This window comes from Mus pahari, chromosome 3 (assembly GCF_900095145.1).
Source record: "Mus pahari chromosome 3, PAHARI_EIJ_v1.1, whole genome shotgun sequence".
Lineage (NCBI taxonomy): Eukaryota > Metazoa > Chordata > Mammalia > Rodentia > Muridae > Mus > Mus pahari.
This window is the reverse complement of record NC_034592.1, coordinates 125,283,720-125,303,574: the sequence shown is the minus strand read 5'-3', so window position 1 is coordinate 125,303,574 and position 19,855 is coordinate 125,283,720. Positions and strand designations below refer to the sequence as shown.

The following is a 19,855-nucleotide window of genomic DNA, read 5'->3' as shown; positions in this document are numbered from 1 at the left end:
TCTCTCTCTCTCTCGTGAGGCTACGCCAATGCCTGACAAATACAGAAGTGGATGCTCATAGTCATCTACTGGATGGAACACAGGGCCCCTAATGAAGGAGCTAGAGAAAGTACTCAAGTAGGTGAAGGAGTCTACAACCCTATAGGAGGAACAACAATATGAACTAACCAGTACCCTCCAGAGCTGTGTCTCTGGTTGCATATGTAGCAAAGGATTGCCTAGTCGGCCATCAATGGGAGGAGAGTCCCTTGGTCTTGCAAAGATCATATGTCCCAGTACAGGGAATGCCAGGGCCAGGAAGCAGGAGTGGGTGGGTTGGGGAGCGGGGTAGGGGGAGGGTATGGGGGGTGGGGATACCATTTGAAATGTAAATGAAGATAATATCTAATTAAAAATAAACAAAACAAAACAAAACAAAAACACGGTTTTGTGATTGGGGGTCACCACAGCATGAGGAACTGTATTAAAGAGTCACAGTATTAGGAAGGTTGAGAACCACTGCTGTAGATCCTTCTAGAAGCCATGCCAGGTACACTATTCTTTTACTGTATGGCATAACATGCCACTTGTTAGCTTGCATCTGCCAGCACCATTATAAACCCCAAGGCCTAACTTCACGCCTCTTGAAATAGTTGGCCTTATTTATTTCCACTGATGTCAGCACAGTTCCTTCTCATACATCTCCTTTGTTGCAACAGCTCAAAAGACACATATGGGATTTCCATACATTCCTATATTTTAAAAGCTGCCGCCTCTGTGCTGCCGTCGCCGTCAAGCCCAGTGCTTACTATTTATATCAACATTTGGGAGTCATCCTTCCTCTTTTATGGAATCCTGTCCAATTTGCATTAGGCATTCTTGCAGATGCCACCATTCCCTTAACTCCATTTATTTAGATTTGTTTCCCAAATAAACAGTGCCATCCTTTGAAAAAGGTTGTCAACCATGGCCTCTGCTGCTAAGCCCCATCCTGTCCTTTGCAGCCTCTCTTTATTTTAGTATTCAGCTGGCTCATCTCCCCTGACAATCCTTTCTAGCTCTATGTGTGTAACTTACCCTTCATTTTGTTAATGAATGAGAGCATATGCCACAGCCCTTTGAGATAATACCTAGGGAGAAACAAACGGATAAAATCGTCAGTTGTTCCAATTCTACACAACTCTTCACCTACCCTTGAGCTGTGTAAAGCTCCCATCTACTTTCAAATAGGTTTATTTCTGGTCCCAGCAGTTCTCTGCAATGCATTTATATTTACATATATAATTTTTATTCTAGGTAAACCAAACTCTTTTGTAAAGAGACTTTATGTAATCTCTTTTTAAAATTATTATCATGTTATTTATAAAATTAAGAAACTAATGTTGGAATCAAGAAAGCACTTGCTAATCAATGCTGAACATGGTAGAAATTGAAAATGCCCTCATTTTCGCAGTGGACTTTTGAGGCGGCTAGAAAGCAACCTCCATGAACACCAGGGCTTGTGCTGCAGAGCTCTGATTAAACACTGTGAGCACAAAGATGACTGCTGCTTCTGGAAATGTCTCCAGAGTCTGAGTCTATGCTTCTCTGTATCTCGTCTCCTTTCCTTACCCATTGGTCATAGCACTTGTCTTGCAGTTCCCCATGCTGTATTTCTGTGCAGCTCCTGAAAGAATCTGAACATTTCAAGGAATAGCTTACGTACTATATACACTTACATCTCCTGCCTGAATGGAAGCTTCCTTGAGACAAAAATAAAATTAAAAAGTGAGCAGAGCTAGAGAGATGGCTCAGTAGTTGTTAGGGCTGTCACAACCACCTGAACTGCAGGTGATCTGACCCCTCACTGACCTCTGAGAGCGCCCACACAAATGTGCTCAAACAGATATACATACATGTAAGTAACAAAAAAATAAATATGGAGTTTTTGAAAGTGTGCTCTCAACTTAGCCCAAGTTTGCTCATTCGCTGGTGAAAGGTCCTGTGGCTCTTTTGAGAACCTCCAGCTATCCTGCTTCCTGTGACTGGGACATCAGCATCCCATTGCCTGTCGCCTCTCTCTTCTGCATTACACTGTTCTCCACATTTCAGCAGAAGACTGCAAGTGGTGCCGAAGGATGGGATGACAGGAAGAATGACACTCAGCTACCCAGTGTACCCAGTCACTTAGCCTTCAGTGTCATTTTTGAACATACTTCATGTATACTGCATCTACAGACATACACATGGCAAACATACTCATCTACAGAAAGCTCTATAGAAAAGGACATTTTATCTGCATTTCCATGTATAGTCCCATCCTTTTCAGTTAGAGATATTGTGTGTGAGAAATTTTAGTCTGGTATTTTCTCTGCCTCTGTCCCTCTGACAGTTATGCCTCAATTATTGTCCAAATCTCTAATTAATCCTCTCTGCTGTGTGGGGTCATAGGCCTACCACTGAGGGCCATGGTCCTTGCACCTGGGGTTTGACCATAATTTCTCCCAGGGACAGAGGACCATGGAGGACACTGAAATAAGGGCCAAGACAGAAGGGTAATCTGCAAGGCAAATAGTCCCACAGAGATTGTTGGAAACCGCTTGTCCAGAGAACAAAACAAGGGGCAGTGGGTCTTCCCTCCCAGAGTCTGAGAAGCTTGCCCTCTTGCCCTGAGTTCAGAAACTTGGTGTTGAGACAGCCATGGACGTGGGATTTTAGCTAAAGGGAATCTACCATCCACATAGAAACTATAATAGGCTAAAATCGGAGGGGAATGGCAAGTTCTGTTCAGCCACAACCACAGCTGGAGGAGAGCGCTCTTCAGTGCTCCTATTCAGGGCTACTTCTATCCCAAACTCCACCAAAAAGGACGCTTTGGGCTTCTACTGAGTCATATGCAGTGAATTCCTAATCCTTTAGTTGTTTATTCCCCAATTATTTGAAGTTTTGCTTAAGTACATTGTAGGGAAGAGATCCCACACAGCAAGATAGTCACTAAAAACTCTTAGCAGTCATTGTAGTCATTTGGAGCAGCCATTATATCTCAGATTGTCAAGAATCTCTATGAATTTTTATAGTGCTAGAAAGAACCTAAGCTTGGAAACAAAATAATAATAATAATAATTGCCTTTCCCCCAAATGCATTTGTTAGAATATCAGAATCGGAAATGTGACTGAAATAAGCTCTTACCTGGTATGGGTTGCTTTTCAGCTCACATCTAATCATCATTCCCCATTTTGAAATGTTTCCTCTTTATGGCTTGAGAGCAGGCAGTTTTTGAAATGAAGGTCGGCCAATGCCTGACGAGAGTCAGTATGGGAAATACATTTCCATGCATGCTGTCTCCTGATTTTCTTTGCAAGAGAAAGAACTTATTTTTTTCCCATGTTTTAAGCTCATGTCTTAAATATCTAAAAGGGGAGAAAATTAGCATATTTGTCTACCTGCTCCCCAGGACACTATAGTATAGACAATAATATTGACTCTTTAGTATGGAAATACCATGAACAGAATTCTGCCCCAGGCACTTTACAGACAGCAACTTATAGAATCTTCTTATACTAAGAAGGTATTATAATCAGATGAGGAAACTAGGGTGCATAGCAGTGAGATACTTTACTCCAGTCCTACCCCAACCCCCAGTTCTTCAAAGTTCCCCTGCTCCCATGTGGTGGTTGTAAAGGCCTGAGTGCCTGTGGACATGCCCACAGGACTGGAGGAAAGTCCACATAAACCAGTGTCTCAGGGCTCTCTGCTTTCTCCCTGGTGCTGCAGAAACTGCCTGAACGTATCTCTCCCAAGCCACTGGCCAATCCCTCACCTAGAGCTGAAGGCAAAGACCCATAGTGGGTTCTGGGAGTTTCTCACAGCAGCTCCCCTCACAAACCCCGCTCCCCCTGTTTTTACCCATTAGCCACCATATGAGGTAGAGGATGGAGCCTATCAGAATTTGATGACACATCCTATAAGGCGCCAAGCTTCCTTCTACGTGCTGGGAGTTGGGAGATACGCATCCTCTTCTTCCTCTCCATGAACAGAAAATACATGATGGTTTCGACTTGTGCTCCAAAGAAAGACCCCATCAGCTGCTCCATCCAGGCAGGTCTTGTCCTCCCAGATGTAGCTTGTCCATTTTGGAGGTTTCACCAATGCCTACTCCTGTAAGGTGGGGTCATCATGCTCACTGGAGCTGTTTATTACCCTGAGCAGGACTGTCAACCTGTAAAAACTCAATATCACATGAACTTTAAATACATATCCCTTATAAAATTTTTAAAGCTTGCTGGATTTTATTAGAATGTTTGAACCCGACTGAGTATATTAAATTTATGAATCCAATTGATGCAGTACCATAATAATTCAATACAATATGCTTATGTCATTAAACTCATAAAGCAGATTCTCTGAATAGCTGTAATGAATAGTTCTGATTCTGTAATCACAGACTAACATTTTCACCCTGATGAATTTTAACTGGGAGCTCTCAGACTTCTGTGTAACACCAAGAAGTAAATGCCATGTTTCAAGTGATGACTACTTATTTCAAGTATTTACTTTAACCCCTAGGATAGTAAAGGTAGAGAACAGAAGGACTTGCAAGGACAGGGTCACTCACTAAGACTGCTAAAAGGATTTCAATGTGTCAGCGTGAAGTGGCATAGGACAATAATTTGTATCTCATGATAAATTATAGATTAAAAGCAAAGAAACCTTCAGTCTACTTGATTCGTTTAGTTCATCTCCTCATTCCTTACCTTACTCCTAGTCCCATGGGTTATCTGGAGCCTGGATCAGGCAAACCTCGGTGTTTATCTGTCCTGGGACATGAGAGGTCTGGCTACTCATGTATCTGTGTTTGCATCCTGGCTTCTTAGGAACTGAGCTCAGACCAAACTCTGGAATGTGTGAGCAAACATTCCCTCCAGTGTATGTACTAGTTCAAGTTACAGACTTTACCTAAATTCAAAAGGAGGTAAGAAGCTTCAAGTATGGCCTATTGTGGTCAGTGCTATAGCAAACTATAAACTATACTCCATTTCTCAGTCAACTTATTGTCTGGCTAATTTCACTTCTTCTTGAAATTTGGAAGCTCACAGAATTGTAAAAATGGGTTCTACTTCATACTAAAGCTATTTTTAAATGATTCTTATGATTTTGGCTACTTCGAAAATTCATTTTGACATGATCTTGCTAAAAGAGATGCCTGGTGCACGAAGCTGTGCAGGCTCACGCCCAATCACTCTCAGTGTAGTGTCTGCCCTTGTTAAGGAATCAAAAGAACTGCCGAAAATTTCTCAGATGTGATGCTGGGGACATGAGAAACGATTGGCTGAACCTTCCATAGAATCTTTTAGACCTGAATCCAGCAGAAACATTGAGCATCCTCTTCAGTTTTGGTGAAGAGAGTATAAATTAGTGCAATCTCTATGAAAAACAACTTGACACTGTTTAAAACACACATACCTTTCTACTAAAACCACCCATTTGGAAATCCCTGCACATATCATGGCACACACACAAATCTGATTATTTATGGCCCATGGTGTTATTTGTAATACCCATGATTCTTCATCCTCTTCAGGAAGTACTTTCTGCCCTTGACATTGAAGCCAAAGGTTCATGCTTACCCTAGGAGCTCTGGACCTGGCTGAGGGTATTCCATTCAGCATGTGTGAGTGGACTCTCAAGGTGAGCATGTTCTTTCCCAGCTGGTATCTACTCTGCCCTGTGACTTCTCCCCTGCCCTGTGTTTTATATCCTGGGTTAAAACTCAGAGCAGAGATTAGATGTCTTCTGGATTTGTGCTAGCTAGAGTTCTGAGCAGGGGCTTCCTTCTATGCCCTTCATATAGGCTACCACCAGAAGGTCTGGCCCAGACTTAAGGTGAGTCTTCTCACCCCAGGTGATCCAGTCTCACAGCTGTACCCAGCTCTACTCAGATGTATACTTTGAATTGGCCAGGTTCTAACAGAGGGAGAAAGACAAAGATGGATGGATGGTGCTGATTGGACAGAGTGAAACTGACTGTGAGCATTACTTTTAAGCCCACAGAGTCAAGGAGAAAGACCACTGACCCAAATCATGGCCACATTATTTAAAGCAAGTAATTAAAGCAGGCTTTTTGATCTATGTACATGGGTTCAGGGATCAGCAACTGGACATGGATAAGGTAAGGGTCTTATAGTTGAGGTTCCAGATGACAAATAGGGTTACAGAAGCGGAACCTAAGCATAACAAGTTTGTCACAACAACCTCCTGGAAAAAAGACATGATTGCAAGGTGGTCATAACAAGGTGGTCATAACAGGTGGTCATAATAACCCTTTGCAACAAACAATTTGCCATTCCTCGAACAGGAAGTACAGAACCATTTGTACTTAGGATTACAGGTGGTGCATAGTCCAATCCTTGAGAAACAGATGTAATCATTAACAGGAATGAACCTGGTTTGTCTTTACTATAAGATGATTTCCAAGCCTAGGATAGAGGCAGGCTGGTTTATCATTACCTACCCTGTGCAGGATACTGAATGTGCCCATATTATCTATCCAGAAAAAATGTGAGTGTAGAGCAGGAAGGCTATCTTTTGTTATATAAGAACCTACATCATAGCTTTAATACTACTTGGCCTGTAAAGCCCAGCCTAGATAGAGATGGTTGTAGGCTAAAGCAAGTATAAATGTCGAGACTGGACATGCTACAGGGAACCCAAGACAGGTCTCCACCGGAGATGCTAGTAAAAGTATGCCACTCAGGATGCCATATGGTGGAGAGAGAGGAAGCTGGGAGGTAGCAGGTATGTGGGGGTCTATAGTCTATGAATACCCTCAGGCCTCTTCAGAGGCACTGAACCAACACCTGGGCATGGCCAGTAGCCAAGACTGCTAAAGGTCTGGGCTTGACAGCTCCTTGGTTAAAGGAGAGACTACAGCTCACAGTACAGGACCCCAGCATGAAGACTGGTCGAGTGCCAATCCCAGGAGCTGTTCCATATTCAGAGTCCCCACGTGAATGAGCCAGAGTTATTGTTCTGGAACAAGGATCAACAGAGCACAGTCAATGAAAACCCAATGAAGAAACCCATTACTTTTTGTACACTAGTTAAGAAAAAATATGAAAAAAATAGGTGGGATTTGGTTGATGGGACAAAGTACCCACAGCAAGAGAGGCATGATTCTGAGCACTGAGAGGGAACTGTGTGTCTATCCTACTCAATTCATGGTACCAGGGCCTGGCATAGTGCTACAAGGAGAGCAGATATGTAGAAACTGCTGGATGCATACTTAAGTCACCTGAACCAAACTGTCCTCATTTCATCAGAGTGTGAAGGTCATATTTAGGTCAAGTTAGGAGGCAATCCAGCATATTTAGTATCCAGTGCAGCTAAGTTGTAAAATTTCTAAAATGCCAGTGAGATATAGTCAAACTGAAGCTTGTAGGACTATGGAACTGAGAAGGGTTGGGCAGGTGAATCTCATAGAGCCTACTGGATTGATTTATAACAGAGTGAGATCCAGACCTTTCTCAGATCTAGAGATATCCCAGGGTAGCTCCATCTGGACTGGGAATGTCTTCAGAGCTCATCAGTCAATGACAAATTCTCTAAGTTCCTCTGCCAGGCAAATGGATCATGTAGGTCTTATTAGATGGAGCTTGTCTTATGTTCCCACCTAATGACTTCTGGGGATGAAGAATGCCCTTGAACTCTGTTTCCTGCTAGATGTCACAGCAGAAAGGCAATAAGGCCATGCTACATTTCTAAAGAACATTTTATTTCAGTTTTAATGATTTCAATAACTTTAAATTAAATTACAGATTTATGTTAACATTTTATAAAAGGAAGAAAGTTCCACAACATTGAGATAGTTGAGAAAATCATTACAATGACACAGCTCAGTGATGTATTGCACATGAAATAAGGAACAGGCCACAGCTATGGTTGTCTTATTAAAACAGAAACTTCTTAATAGATAAAATGGTCATGACTTCATCCGCTGCCAATTATAATAGAGAGGAAGGAGCCAACAGATAAGAAGACTGAGCCCTCTGAATACTTCTGAAGGCCCTAATTATCCCCACCTGCACACACACACACACTTTGATTGAATGCCAAAAGGCATTCCAGGAGCCTACTTTAACAGTATTGAAAGTCTTGAAGAAAGGCCACATTTCATGTGAGGCTTCAAGACATAGCCCTAGAGGGTCATAAGAGAACATGCTGGTTTTCTCCCAGATTGGAAAAACCAGTCTTTCTGTCCTACTCTAGCTGGTGACCTCTAACTCAGGGCCTCCAGCCTTTTTACCTTAGTAAGCCAGATGAACTATCTCCAAAGAATGGGTGTCTCTACAGAGGGGAGATCTGAGTGCTCGATCAGAAGGGAGGGAGAAACAGGGCAGTCAGGAAAATGGCCAGGGCTTTCGAAGTCACTGTGTCACCTCTGCAGAAAGCCACAAGGGCTAAAGAGACCAGGTGCAACTGTCCCCACTGGAGCACCAGTAAGCCTAGAAAAGGCAGCTTGTGTAGCTCAGACAGCTCAGACATCCCACACCCTATGCAGAGGACTTCACTGTGAAGACAATCTGGGCTCAGCAGAGGGAGCTCTGTGGGTCAGCCTCTACGAAGAGCCCTGGCTTTGTTCAGCTTATGTGTGCAGGGACCTCTACAGTGGAAGGTAGGCTTCCTGGATCTGCTGCTTCACTGATAACGTAGACAACTAACCCTGTCTCATTAAGTTATATAGGAATTTAATAAGAAACACCTTTAAAAATTCTCACAGCCTTGTAAGTCTTTGACAAATAGAGCTTGGCAGGAAAGCTTTCATTTGTTGGAGAGCAAGGGCTGCTCTGAAAGAAGGCATTGCTTCCTGTCTGCGATAGTCATACATATACCACCTTCTTCTGTCATCCGTCCTCTGTAAAAGCTCACAGTCCAAGCCAGGCATGCTGGTGTGTGTCTTAGTACCAGGATTTAGAAGACTGAGGCAGGAAAATTGTTGGGAGTGTAAGACTGAATTTGAAGCTAACCTGAGTTACATAGCAAGTCCCTGACTTAAAAATAAATAATAGCTCTGAAATCATATAAATTATGCACACACACACACACACACACACACACATGCATTTTATGGACTGAGAAAGTTATACATACATACACACTCACACACACACACACATACACAGAGACCATGAGTTTAAGAAAAAGCAAAGCAATAGGCTCATGAGAAAGGTTGGCAGAAGGAAACAGAAGGGTGAAATTATATAAATACATTTTAAATTAATCAATAAATAACTGACAAAAGCTCACAGTTCCTTATAAGATATGAGGGTCATTTGTCTGCTGGCCTTTCTTACCACATGGCAGTTCTACTTCTCTGGAGTAGACACACAGTCTGTCTCTGCTAGTGCATGGAACCATCTTGCTGTCTCTGAATTGGCAAACAGTAAACTATACTAGAAACCTTTGAAGAAAGTCACTTTACAATATCAAAGCAGTATGTGTCAGTGATGAAATACTCCTTGAAGATTAGCCATCTAAATTTGATTTTCTGAAAGCATTGATAAGAAAACTTATTTATGCCTTAGTGTTGTTTCCAGTGGCTAAAGTACATAGCCTAGATAAATACATCTGATATATTTCTTATTATTCTTAAATCCCTTCAGCCAACATGTAAACAGGTAAATCTTGGTCATCTGTCCGCTGTGTTGTTGTGCTTCCTTCCTCCACTCTGCCTTTTTTATGCCCCCTCCCCCACTTTCACAGTAGCCCTTTCCCCCATGTTTCTGCAGACATCTCCCTGCTCCCTCTGTCCCTGCCCCCCCCATGGTCACTCACATAGACCCCTCACTTGCTCTAGCATCCCTCCTTGCTTACCTACATCGCAGTCTTGCTGAGCACATTTAGATTGGCCTGATGTCTCTTCTTGTCTCCAAAGCAGCATTATAAGGTTGCACACCCCCACACATGTTGTTGCTGTTCTAGGTGCCACTGAGCCAGGACATACAACAGGCCACTAATGTGACACCACCCCAGGCAGAAGGTACCAGTTCTCTGTGGATCCTAACAGACCAAAAAGATTTAAATATCCCCACTTTTGTTTTATTTTACAGATGTTGGATATTGGATTCTACAAATCCCTTTTCTGCATTCCACTTCTACCCCTGATAAGTCAATTTAACTCCTAGTGTCCTTCAATGTTTTCAGTTCTCTTGTTATAGAGAGTGCCACCTTGGCGATGCAGCCTGGTTCCTGCATTTATTTCTCACATGCCAAGGAATGCTAGGCTGTTTGTGGGGCTACAGAAGAGGGACACTAATGTAGACAGAAGAGCTTTTTCCCTTCAGCTACAGAAATGGTAGAAAACATTTTAAGCCCAAGTAACAAAAATCATTAATATAAATATGTGTTAAGTAATATAGTATTCATGCATAATTATATAATCCATAAAGGGTACATGAAAGTGGATATCATTACTGAAGCTAACTCAGAAAGACCAAGTACCATTGTCAGTTCCTCTTATGGTCACCTATAAACTACAACAGTGAAGGGTCCTGAACACCTCAGCTGCACACTCAGGGCAGATGCATCACACACATTAAACAGTGGAACTCCAACAGAGGATGCATTAAACAGTGAGACTCAGACACAGAATGTGTGAAGTCTAAATCAGACAACACTATTCTGAACTGGTAGAAATCCAGAGAGTGGATTGTCGTTACCCTCGGGAAGAGGATTGCAGATGGTAGGAGGGACACAAAGAGGGTTGCCAAGATAGAAACTGTTACATTATTTATAACCAGGTACTGATCACATAGCTATGTTCACTTGGGGGAAATTCACTAGGTTATATACTTATGTGCAGTTCTCCAGGCATATATTTTAACTCAAACTTAACTCTTAAAAAACAATTGTCAGAATTATATCTCAACAATTTTCTTAAGCTAGACCATGCACCCTGGTTAATTGGGGACTGCTGAGAAGAATGACAACACTACGGGCTTGAGAAACTCTGGAACATTCTTCCAGTCTACGTCTGGCCCCTTGCACACCCTTAGTTTTATCCTTCACTAGAATTTGATCAGCCTATTTCAAGCCTAGTCAATAAAGGCTGTGTCTTGTTGTATAGCCCTAGGAGCACCTGGTGGTCACTACAAAGAGCATCTCCTAGCCACATGCTGTCTCTCTCACAACAGTAGGTGTCTGGCCAGCTGCCTCATACTCCTGTCCTGCAAGGATCTACTTTCCAAAGAGAAAGGTCTGCTGCAGTGTGAAGAGGTGGCCAGATCAGACCTTTCTGTCTGAAGATTGCATGAAGCCCTGGTATTAAGTTTGAGGAAAAAGTCATTACCTTCAGCAGAATTATAGTTCTCTTGTAACATCCATGCTGTGAAAGGGAAGGTGTCCCCATTACATCCTCTTTTTCTTTTATTTATCTTCTTAACTTTGCTTCTCATTATACATGTTATACTTTATTGGCCCTTTAAAAGATCCCTACTTTGTGAACTAATTATGACAAATGTTGATACAACATCTGTTCTTGGATTTCAATTGCCTTGTTGTCTGTCAGAGTTCATCTGGAAGGCAAGCTTGATGTAAAGAGTCTGCTGGTGGTTCGGTCTACAGGGCACCTGAAGAAGAAGCTACTCAGGTGCCTCTTCTCAGATGCCCCTTCTGTCCCTGCATGAAATGATGGTAGTCAGGCACAGTTCAGTGCACAACTGGGCAAGCCCCTCATCTTTCCCATTCAAAGTAATTTCCCTATTTTCCGTCTAGCTTTTTATTTAGCACATATTAATTATACATGATAATGGGTTCCTTTATGATCACATTTATTCCCAATAATCCCCTTTTATTTCCCTTCACTCCATCTGATTCCTTTCTTCTTCCCAGCTGCTCTTCCTTCTACATCTCTCATCTATCATCCATCTTATCTATCTACCCATCTGTCTACCAACCTACCTACTTACCTACCTACCTACCTACCTACCTACTGTGAACCAATTAGTTTAATTAGGATTGCTTACAGGAATGTGGTTGAGAGATTATTTACCAGGGTATGGATAGCTTACCAGTGACTTTGTCACTGCATGAAGCGTCTCTTTGTTACCCAGCAACTATCTGTAACTCCTCAGGGAGGGGTGAGGCCTCATGAGCCTCTCCCCATTCCATGATGGAGTGTGTCTGGGACCAGTCTTATTGGAGGTGTTAAATGAATAATCACAACTCCCAGGAGTTGAGTGTCCTGACCATGCCATGCTTAGAAGACAGAGCTCTATACACTCCAGTTCTCCCTCAAGCTCTTACATTCTTAAGGCTGCTACACACATAGTGTTTGTCTATGGTTTCTGCTTGAGTTCCTGCCCTGACTTTCTTCAATGACGTGACATGGGAACTGTAAACTAAATAAACCCTCTTTCCCTTAAGTTGCTTGTGGTCATAGTGTTCATCACAGCAACACAAGCCAAACTACAACACTGACTAGAGCTGAGAATTGTTCTGATCTGTGGGCACAAACAGAAATATGTAAAAGGCAATTTCATAGACAAATCATGTCCATTTACCAAAACAACCAAAGTGTCTCAAATAGGGTCAGCTTCCTCCCCACCCATGGCTTTTATTTAGGTTTACAATGCCAGATTCCAGTTTCCTCCCAGAGAGCTGGCCTAAAAGCACAACGTTGTTTTTCCTCATAACACTCATGGCACTATTGCAACCTTTGGAACTTCTTGTCTGGCCTTCAGTAGTATTGGGTCCCCAGCTGTGCATCATTGTTGATGGCTTTTCTTCTGGTGCAGCCTGAATAGTGCCCTCTAGCACTGTGAGAACAGGAAAGAAACTTCCAGTTTCTTGATTTCTCTGTGTTCTACAGCCTAACCTGTGATGTTTCTGGCAATGGAGTCATATTGTACACATCTGGCAAGGAACCTAGAGCAGTAGCAATAACCGTATTGTTTGAGGGATCTCCAGCATCCCCTCGACCAGCAACTTGTTGGGAGGCCTGCCATCAGATGCTAGGACTCTCATTTCTTTTCCTTATTCTGAAATTTTTTATTAGATATTTTCTTTATTTACATCTCAACTGTTATCCCCTTTCCTAGTTTCCCCTCCAAAAACCCTCTATCCCATCCTTCCTCCCCCTGCTCACCAACCCACCTACTCCCTATTCCCTGTCCTAGCATATTCCCCTAAACTGAGGCATGGAGCCTTCTCAGGACCAAGAGCCTCTCCTCCCATTGATGTCCAACAAGGCCATCCTCAGCTACCTATGCAGCTGGAGTCATGGGTCCCTCCATGTGTACTCTTGAGTTGGTGGTTTAAGTGTTCTCCTTTAATAACCTTATGGCATCTGTAAATAACTTTACTACCAATTCAGGATACCTCTGCTTGGCACTTTTGGCACTTACATTATGTAATTTTTAGTACATATCCACTACCCTCTCTTTTATCACCCCCTTACATTGTCCCCTTTACCCCTTATACAGTGTTATTAGTATTTCCAAGTCTCTCGTACACACATGATTTAGTATACTATATAAAAACCTCAGTACCAGGAACAAGGGAAAACACATACTTGCCTTTTTCTGTATGACTTTTTTAGCTTAAGATGATTACCTCCACTTGCATAATTTTTCCACAGGTGTCACTTCAATCTTCTTTAGAACTAAAGAAGCACTCAGCTGTGTGTTTCCTCATTTCCTGTATCCATCCCTCTGTTGTTGGACACAGAGTCTGGTTCAGTAATTTAGCTCGTTGGTGCTGCTGTAAGCATTGATGTGCAAATGTCTTGTGATTTGTAGATTTGACATCCTTTAGGTAAATAACAAAAAGTGAACTGACTGGGTCAGGTAGGTCTGCTGTTTAGCAGTCTTCTGATGTCCATGGTAGCTGATTAGGTACATTGCCACCAGTAGCACATCAGGGTTCCGTTCATCCCACATTCATGCCAGCGTTTGCTATTTGCTTTCTTAAGGGCTACTGTTGTGACCAGGCTAAGACAAATCTCATTGTAGTTTTGATTCAGGGTTCTCTGATGATTAGCAAAGTTGAGCGCCTTTGTGATATTAATTGACTGTTGGAATTCCTATCTTGATAATTGGATGTACATCTCATTGGCCAATCTATTGATTGAGTTGATTTTAGGTTTTTTTTTTCTTTCCTGAGTTCATTTTAAGTTTTAAATATTAAATGTCAGATGTATAACTTCCTAAGACTTTCTCCTGTTCTTTATGCTGTCTCTTCACTCAACTGTTTGAGCTGCTGTGCAAAAACCTTTTACTCTTATGGGGTTCCTCCATTGGCCAACTGTTGGCTTAGTTTGGTGGGCAACTGGAGTCCTCTACAGAAAAGCCCTGCCTGTTCCTGGACCATTAAATGTTTTCCCTACTTTCTTTCTCTAATTATTTCAGAGTTTCAGGTCTTAAAATAAGGTATTTGATACATTTGGAGTTGATTTAGAGAATAAGATACAGGGATTGAATTTCGTTTTTGTATATGTGGATTCCCAGCTTTCACAAGATAGTTTGTAAAAGAAGCATTCTTTGCTCCATTGAAAATTTGTGATGTTTTTGTCAAAAGAAAAAAAGAAAGAAAGAAAGAAAGAAAGAAAGAAAAAGAAAAGAAAAAGAAAAAAAAGAGAGAAAGGAAAAGAAAAACCAAGCCGAGCTAGGGAAATGACTGAGTGGATAAAGCACTCCATATGAGGTCCAGTGGTTAGAACCCACATAAAGCCAGATGTACCACCACATGGCTATAGCCTTATCAGCCCAAGTGTTGTCTATGAAAACAGTACCTCCAGTTTATCCAGCAAATTGCTCTTCTCGGTCTCTTTAATTAAGAAAATTGAAGTCAGCTTTCCTTTTGACTTCTGATAGGACTGTTTTGTTTCTCGCACTTGTTTTAGGCAGTTTCTTGCCTTCACCAAATTTTAGATTCAAAATCCTTTTGGGGAGTGGGGGTGGGGCTCTCCCGAGACTGGTAAATTAGGAATACAGAGCCAGGAAACCACATTTTAGTAAAAACTTCTTGTTATTGAGTCATAGTGCTTGTGTACCCCACCAGCAGTTTCCTCAATGTGTGTTCAAAGAGAAAAGTATCATTCCAGGAGGAATGTGAAGACCAAACCAAATGAGGTGACTCCAGAAACTTCTGTGGTGCTGCAGGTGTTTGTTATCTTGGATTGATGGCAGTGTAACATGTGTGACTCTAGTCAACTAAACACTGTATTTAGAGCATGTATAATTTAAGGTCTGAGGGTGTGGTTCAGAGAGAGCTCGCATGTACACGGCTGGAGGGTCTACCCTTGGCATAAAGCAAACAGTAGAAAATGTGTGTGCAGTTTACCTCTGCCTGCTCTGCTTTACTTCTCTGAAGGGTACAAAGTCAGCGGTTGATGGCAGTGCTATCCGCAGGTTGCTTAGCCCTTGCTATTAATTTTAAGCAAAGCTAACAAACTTTGGCTTAAATGACTTCTTTCAAAGGACAACTAAGGCTCTTCTAACAGGGGCCAAATAACTCATTCTCCTAGGGCCCTAGAGCTTTCCTGGCATCCACACTGTTACCATTCCTCAGCAGACACATGACAGTTACACACGCATGACCCAGTGGCCTGTGAAGCTGCAGCCCTTCCGTGGGAACCACTGCTCTAGGATTGGGCTTCTAGTTCTGTATGTTCTAGTCAAGAACAATAATGCTTAATGTCCAGACATGCGCCAGGATCCTGTATAGTTTTAAATACATGAAGAGAGTTCATTTGCTGTCGTTAACAAGACATGCCTGACCTGAAATGCAGAGCTCTCCTTGTTTATCCTCTTCTCCCCTACTTCAGGCTTCATGCACCAATGTCAGCGTTCACTCCCTACATCTCAGAGCCTTGTCTCTGGCATCCTTCTCTCTCAGTACCATAAAAGACAAGCCATGAGCACCTGCTATAGAGGGAGAAAAAATAAAAAGCCCAGAGCAGTTGACCTTGAAGAATATTTTGCTGATGATGATTATAAAATTTTTAAATGTTCTATAAATACTAGTGCTTGGAGCTGATACTATTTGATACATAGGATTCAAAGAAGATACTAATGCTAACATTGCCCAGATAGTCACCCACCCTGACCCCCTCCGTGTGAAGCTTGAGAGGACAATGACATTTTAAGTAAGGTAAAGTTGCCATAGGGAAGATGCCCTGTGTTAGCATGACTGGCATTCCTCACTGCACTGAGTAGATGGACATCAGGTGACATTTCTGTGGATTAGAGACCTGAGCCAAAGAAAGTTCTACTGTGGGCTTGGATGTCACCCTGTTTACTCTGCACAGGCTGACAGTGGCCAGGGTGGTCAAGGACCTCTAGAGCATTCTCTCCTTGGTAGTGTTTATGAAGTGTTTACGCAGACCAGTGGTACACAGGACAGTTTCTCTCCCCTCCTTGACTGTAGCACTGTCTTGACCATATTCTTCATTCTTGTCTCTTCTCAGAAATACCTCAGGGAGTTTTTCAGTGTGATGCTCCAGTCTGAGACATCTCCCCTTCACATCAACAAAGTGGGGCTGACCCTGTCCAAGCACACCATTTGTGAATTCTCACCATTCTTCAAGAAAGGAGTTTTTGACTACAGCAGCCATGGGACAGGGTAGAGCTGTGGCGACCAAGGAACCACCAACACAGTGCCTTCTCATCAAATAGCCTCTGATGCAGAGTGGACTCCTGCACCAGGATCCCAGCTTGCCTCCTGCAGTCGTGGCAGCACGCAGCAGCCAGCCCAGACCACCTCTCACACCATATCTAGTGCCTGAGTTTGGGAGTGGGTGCTTGCCTGCCAAGGGCAACCCTGATTGACAGTTGTTGCTGTACCTCTGCACTTGAACGTGGCCTTTCCCATAGTACTTTCTTCTCATTGTGCAGCAAGTCAGTCCCCTGTGGCAGGATAGATGTGTGGCTTGCTTATCTGGGGACTACTAGAGCCAAGCCAACGTGGGACTTCCCATTGTGGGTGGCTTACCAGACCACCCTTAAGTGACTTTTATCTGGTTTCCTTTTTCACCAAAATATGCTTGTTTTTTTTCTTATACTTCTTCCATGTGGCTGGCTAGGTTTCAAAGATGTTTTAAGTTATGTCATATTGTTTTGTTCATTTGGATTTGGATTTAATAATATCTAAATACTAACATTTACATAGAATATCCTATTCAGCAAAAAGGATCTGTAGGCCAGTCATGAGAAGAGTCTTCCATGCCTGACAAATTGGATGTAGGCAACATTACTTAAAACTTGCAGAAATCCCTACAAATAAGACATTGTTTAACCTTCAATATTTGAGGGCATTTTCCCAATCCTCAATGGCTGTTGTTCATTTTTTAGCTTCTTCTGCATAAAACAAGTGCAAAGCTGGATGCAATCTTTTAAATATCCTTTTGTTCATGTTTTAGTACAGAATCTTCAAGATCATTAAGTAAAAAGAGAGAGAATTTTCAGTAGTTTATTAATAATCCCTCAATTACTCAGGACATACTGTAGCATTTCACATCTGTATACAGTGAAACTGCTTCCTTTATCAAAAGGAAATTGTGAGTAGGAAAAATATGTGGTATATATTGAAATGTACATAATTCTTCATATAGATTTATATGTATACACTCCTGTACAATAGTATATCAGGCTATATGATCATTCACACCAAATTTATTAAAGGTGTTTGCTTTTTCAACTGTTAAATTGAGCTGCTATCAATATTAAATGAAGTCATGTGCTATACCCTGTAGTTCAGTTTAAGTTTGTAATATGATCATTTCTACTGGTCTGTTTAACAATTGATCTGATGTGCTTAGAAAGAGGCATATTGTACAATTTAGCATTTATGTTGCAGAAAATGCAGTTATGATTGAAGTCACAAATGAATGGATAACAAAACATGCTTGCATTCAGTCTTCTAGAACATGCCCACACAGCAGCTCTCTCCAGCCTCACAAGAATGTTGAAAGATGCAGCTATCCCTATAAGGAGGAGACTAATATTCTATTAATTAAATATCATAGCTTAGCATGAAAAACTGAAACGGACTCTTTATTTAATTGCTGCAGAAGGGTGTGCTTCTCTCTCCGGTCTTGATTACAGGTCTAGGTTTCATAGCAATTGCCATCAAGAATTTAAAACTAAAGATTAAAGGATAAAAACTGGGAGATGATAAATTAACCATGGGTCATTTATTTAAAAGAAGTTCAAGTGCTGAAAACTATCCCTCATTTGCTTGAGTAAATTTTTTTTTCAACTGACCAGATAATGTGTCTCTCACCCTCTGGGACCTATATTGAAAGGTGGGCTCTTGGCAAGCATTTTGTTAAAATTATACATGCTATTTGGCAAGAGTAAAGCATGTATTTGTGAAGAGCAGTCATAGGGGATCTTCCTCTTATCAAATGCATGATAGTGCTCAGAGCCCCAGTATTGAGTAGCTCTGGCTAAAGCCAGCAAAGGCATGGACAAGTCACTCCATCTATCCAGACCTTGGTCCCCATCTGAAAACAAACCTATTCTCTGAGATGATTCTAGGTTCCACTTGGACCTATGGTTACAGCAAGGGATGAATTTTTTCGGTTGGTCCAGCTGAAGTCGCTTGTGTGTATGTGTGTATAAACTGCATGTTTCCCATGTGACACAGAGGCTACTGAATATGAATATAACCTGAGGAAAAGTTGGAAAGCAAGTGAAGAACTCCATCCACAGGAATCATAGAGTTCCTCTTGGGATAATGATAGGAGAGATGATAGGTCTGAGCTGACAAAATGGAAGCCTGAACAGCTTGAACTAATTTAAAGAAGTAAAAGAAATTCAATAAGTATGTATGCATCATGTGCTTTCAAGCATCCTGGATACCAAGTGGCCACTGTCACAATTCAGACTGACAAATCATCCTCTTACACTTTGTTGTTACTTGGACAAATCTGGGGGACTTCTTTTTTAAAGTAGGTGGCATGCCTTCCTAGATATTGTTTACAAAATAAATACTCCATGGGTTTTTCTAGTATGGAGTAACTTAGGATAAAACATAGGCTGACAACAAGACATACTTTACCCACTGCTAGACAGGTTACTTCTTTCCCATTCATATGAGAGGATGTGTGTATACAAAGAGATGGGCCAGCCATCTCTCCCCAAGCATCAAAGTGGGAAAGGAGGGAAAAAAACTTCTGAGTGATGCTGTGTGCTTACATAAAGGCAGGTCACCAGAAAGAAAGAAACCAGTCTCTGGAAGGGAAACCCAGAAGAACAGCACATACAGGGAGCCTGCATTCAAACCACCGCAATGCTTGAAAGCTGTGACTTTTCTGAAAGTGTCACACATTCCTGTGCAGCTGACGATCGAAGCCATGTGTGTCTTGCTCACAGTTGTGCCTGGGAACAGCTCAGGACAGAATTGCCTAAGGCTTTGCTATTCCTGAGAGTCCTGCCTTCCTTCCCAGTCTTGTAGAAAGGGAGGAAGGAAGGAAAAGAGGGGGGGAGGGAGGGAGGGAGGGAGAGAAGTTAGGAGAGAAGACTGCAGCTGTTCCTTCAAAGCTGCCAGAACTATCTTGAGAGGAAATAATCACAGTGAATATTAACAGTTTGTGAAATTAAGTTTGTTGTTGGTTAATTTGCACTTGAGTTGATGTCTAAACTCTTACCAGTTCTCCGAAAAACATAAGCTAGAAGCCGTGGAAAGGAAAAGGAGGGTGTGTTGTCCTAACAAAACTTCTTCAGTATGTGTTTTAAGCTTGTTTTCAAAGATTATAAAAACAGGATGCAAGCCCCCAGGTGCACCCTGGACACTTGTCCTTCTCAGGTGGAGAGAGGTTACATTTAGATTTAGAAACTGTTTTTCTCTTCCAATGCTAGTCTAGGGTGAGCTTCTGCATAGAGATCTGGTTTTGTTTTA

At 42.0% G+C, this 19,855-nt stretch overlaps 1 protein-coding gene across 2 annotated transcripts in view; it reads left to right on the top strand.

Annotated features, from left to right (window-relative positions):
- Kif16b (kinesin family member 16B) overlaps positions 1 to 18,014 on the top strand; it is a 266,295-nt gene extending 248,281 nt beyond the window's left edge. For both annotated transcript variants that reach the window (XM_021192396.2, XM_021192397.1), the window contains one exon: positions 16,422 to 18,014. In XM_021192396.2, the coding sequence (XP_021048055.1) occupies positions 16,422 to 16,580 (159 nt within the window). In that variant the 3' untranslated portion in view covers positions 16,581 to 18,014. The remainder of the gene's footprint in view (positions 1 to 16,421) is intronic.
- The last annotated feature ends 1,841 nt before the right edge of the window (positions 18,015 to 19,855 follow it).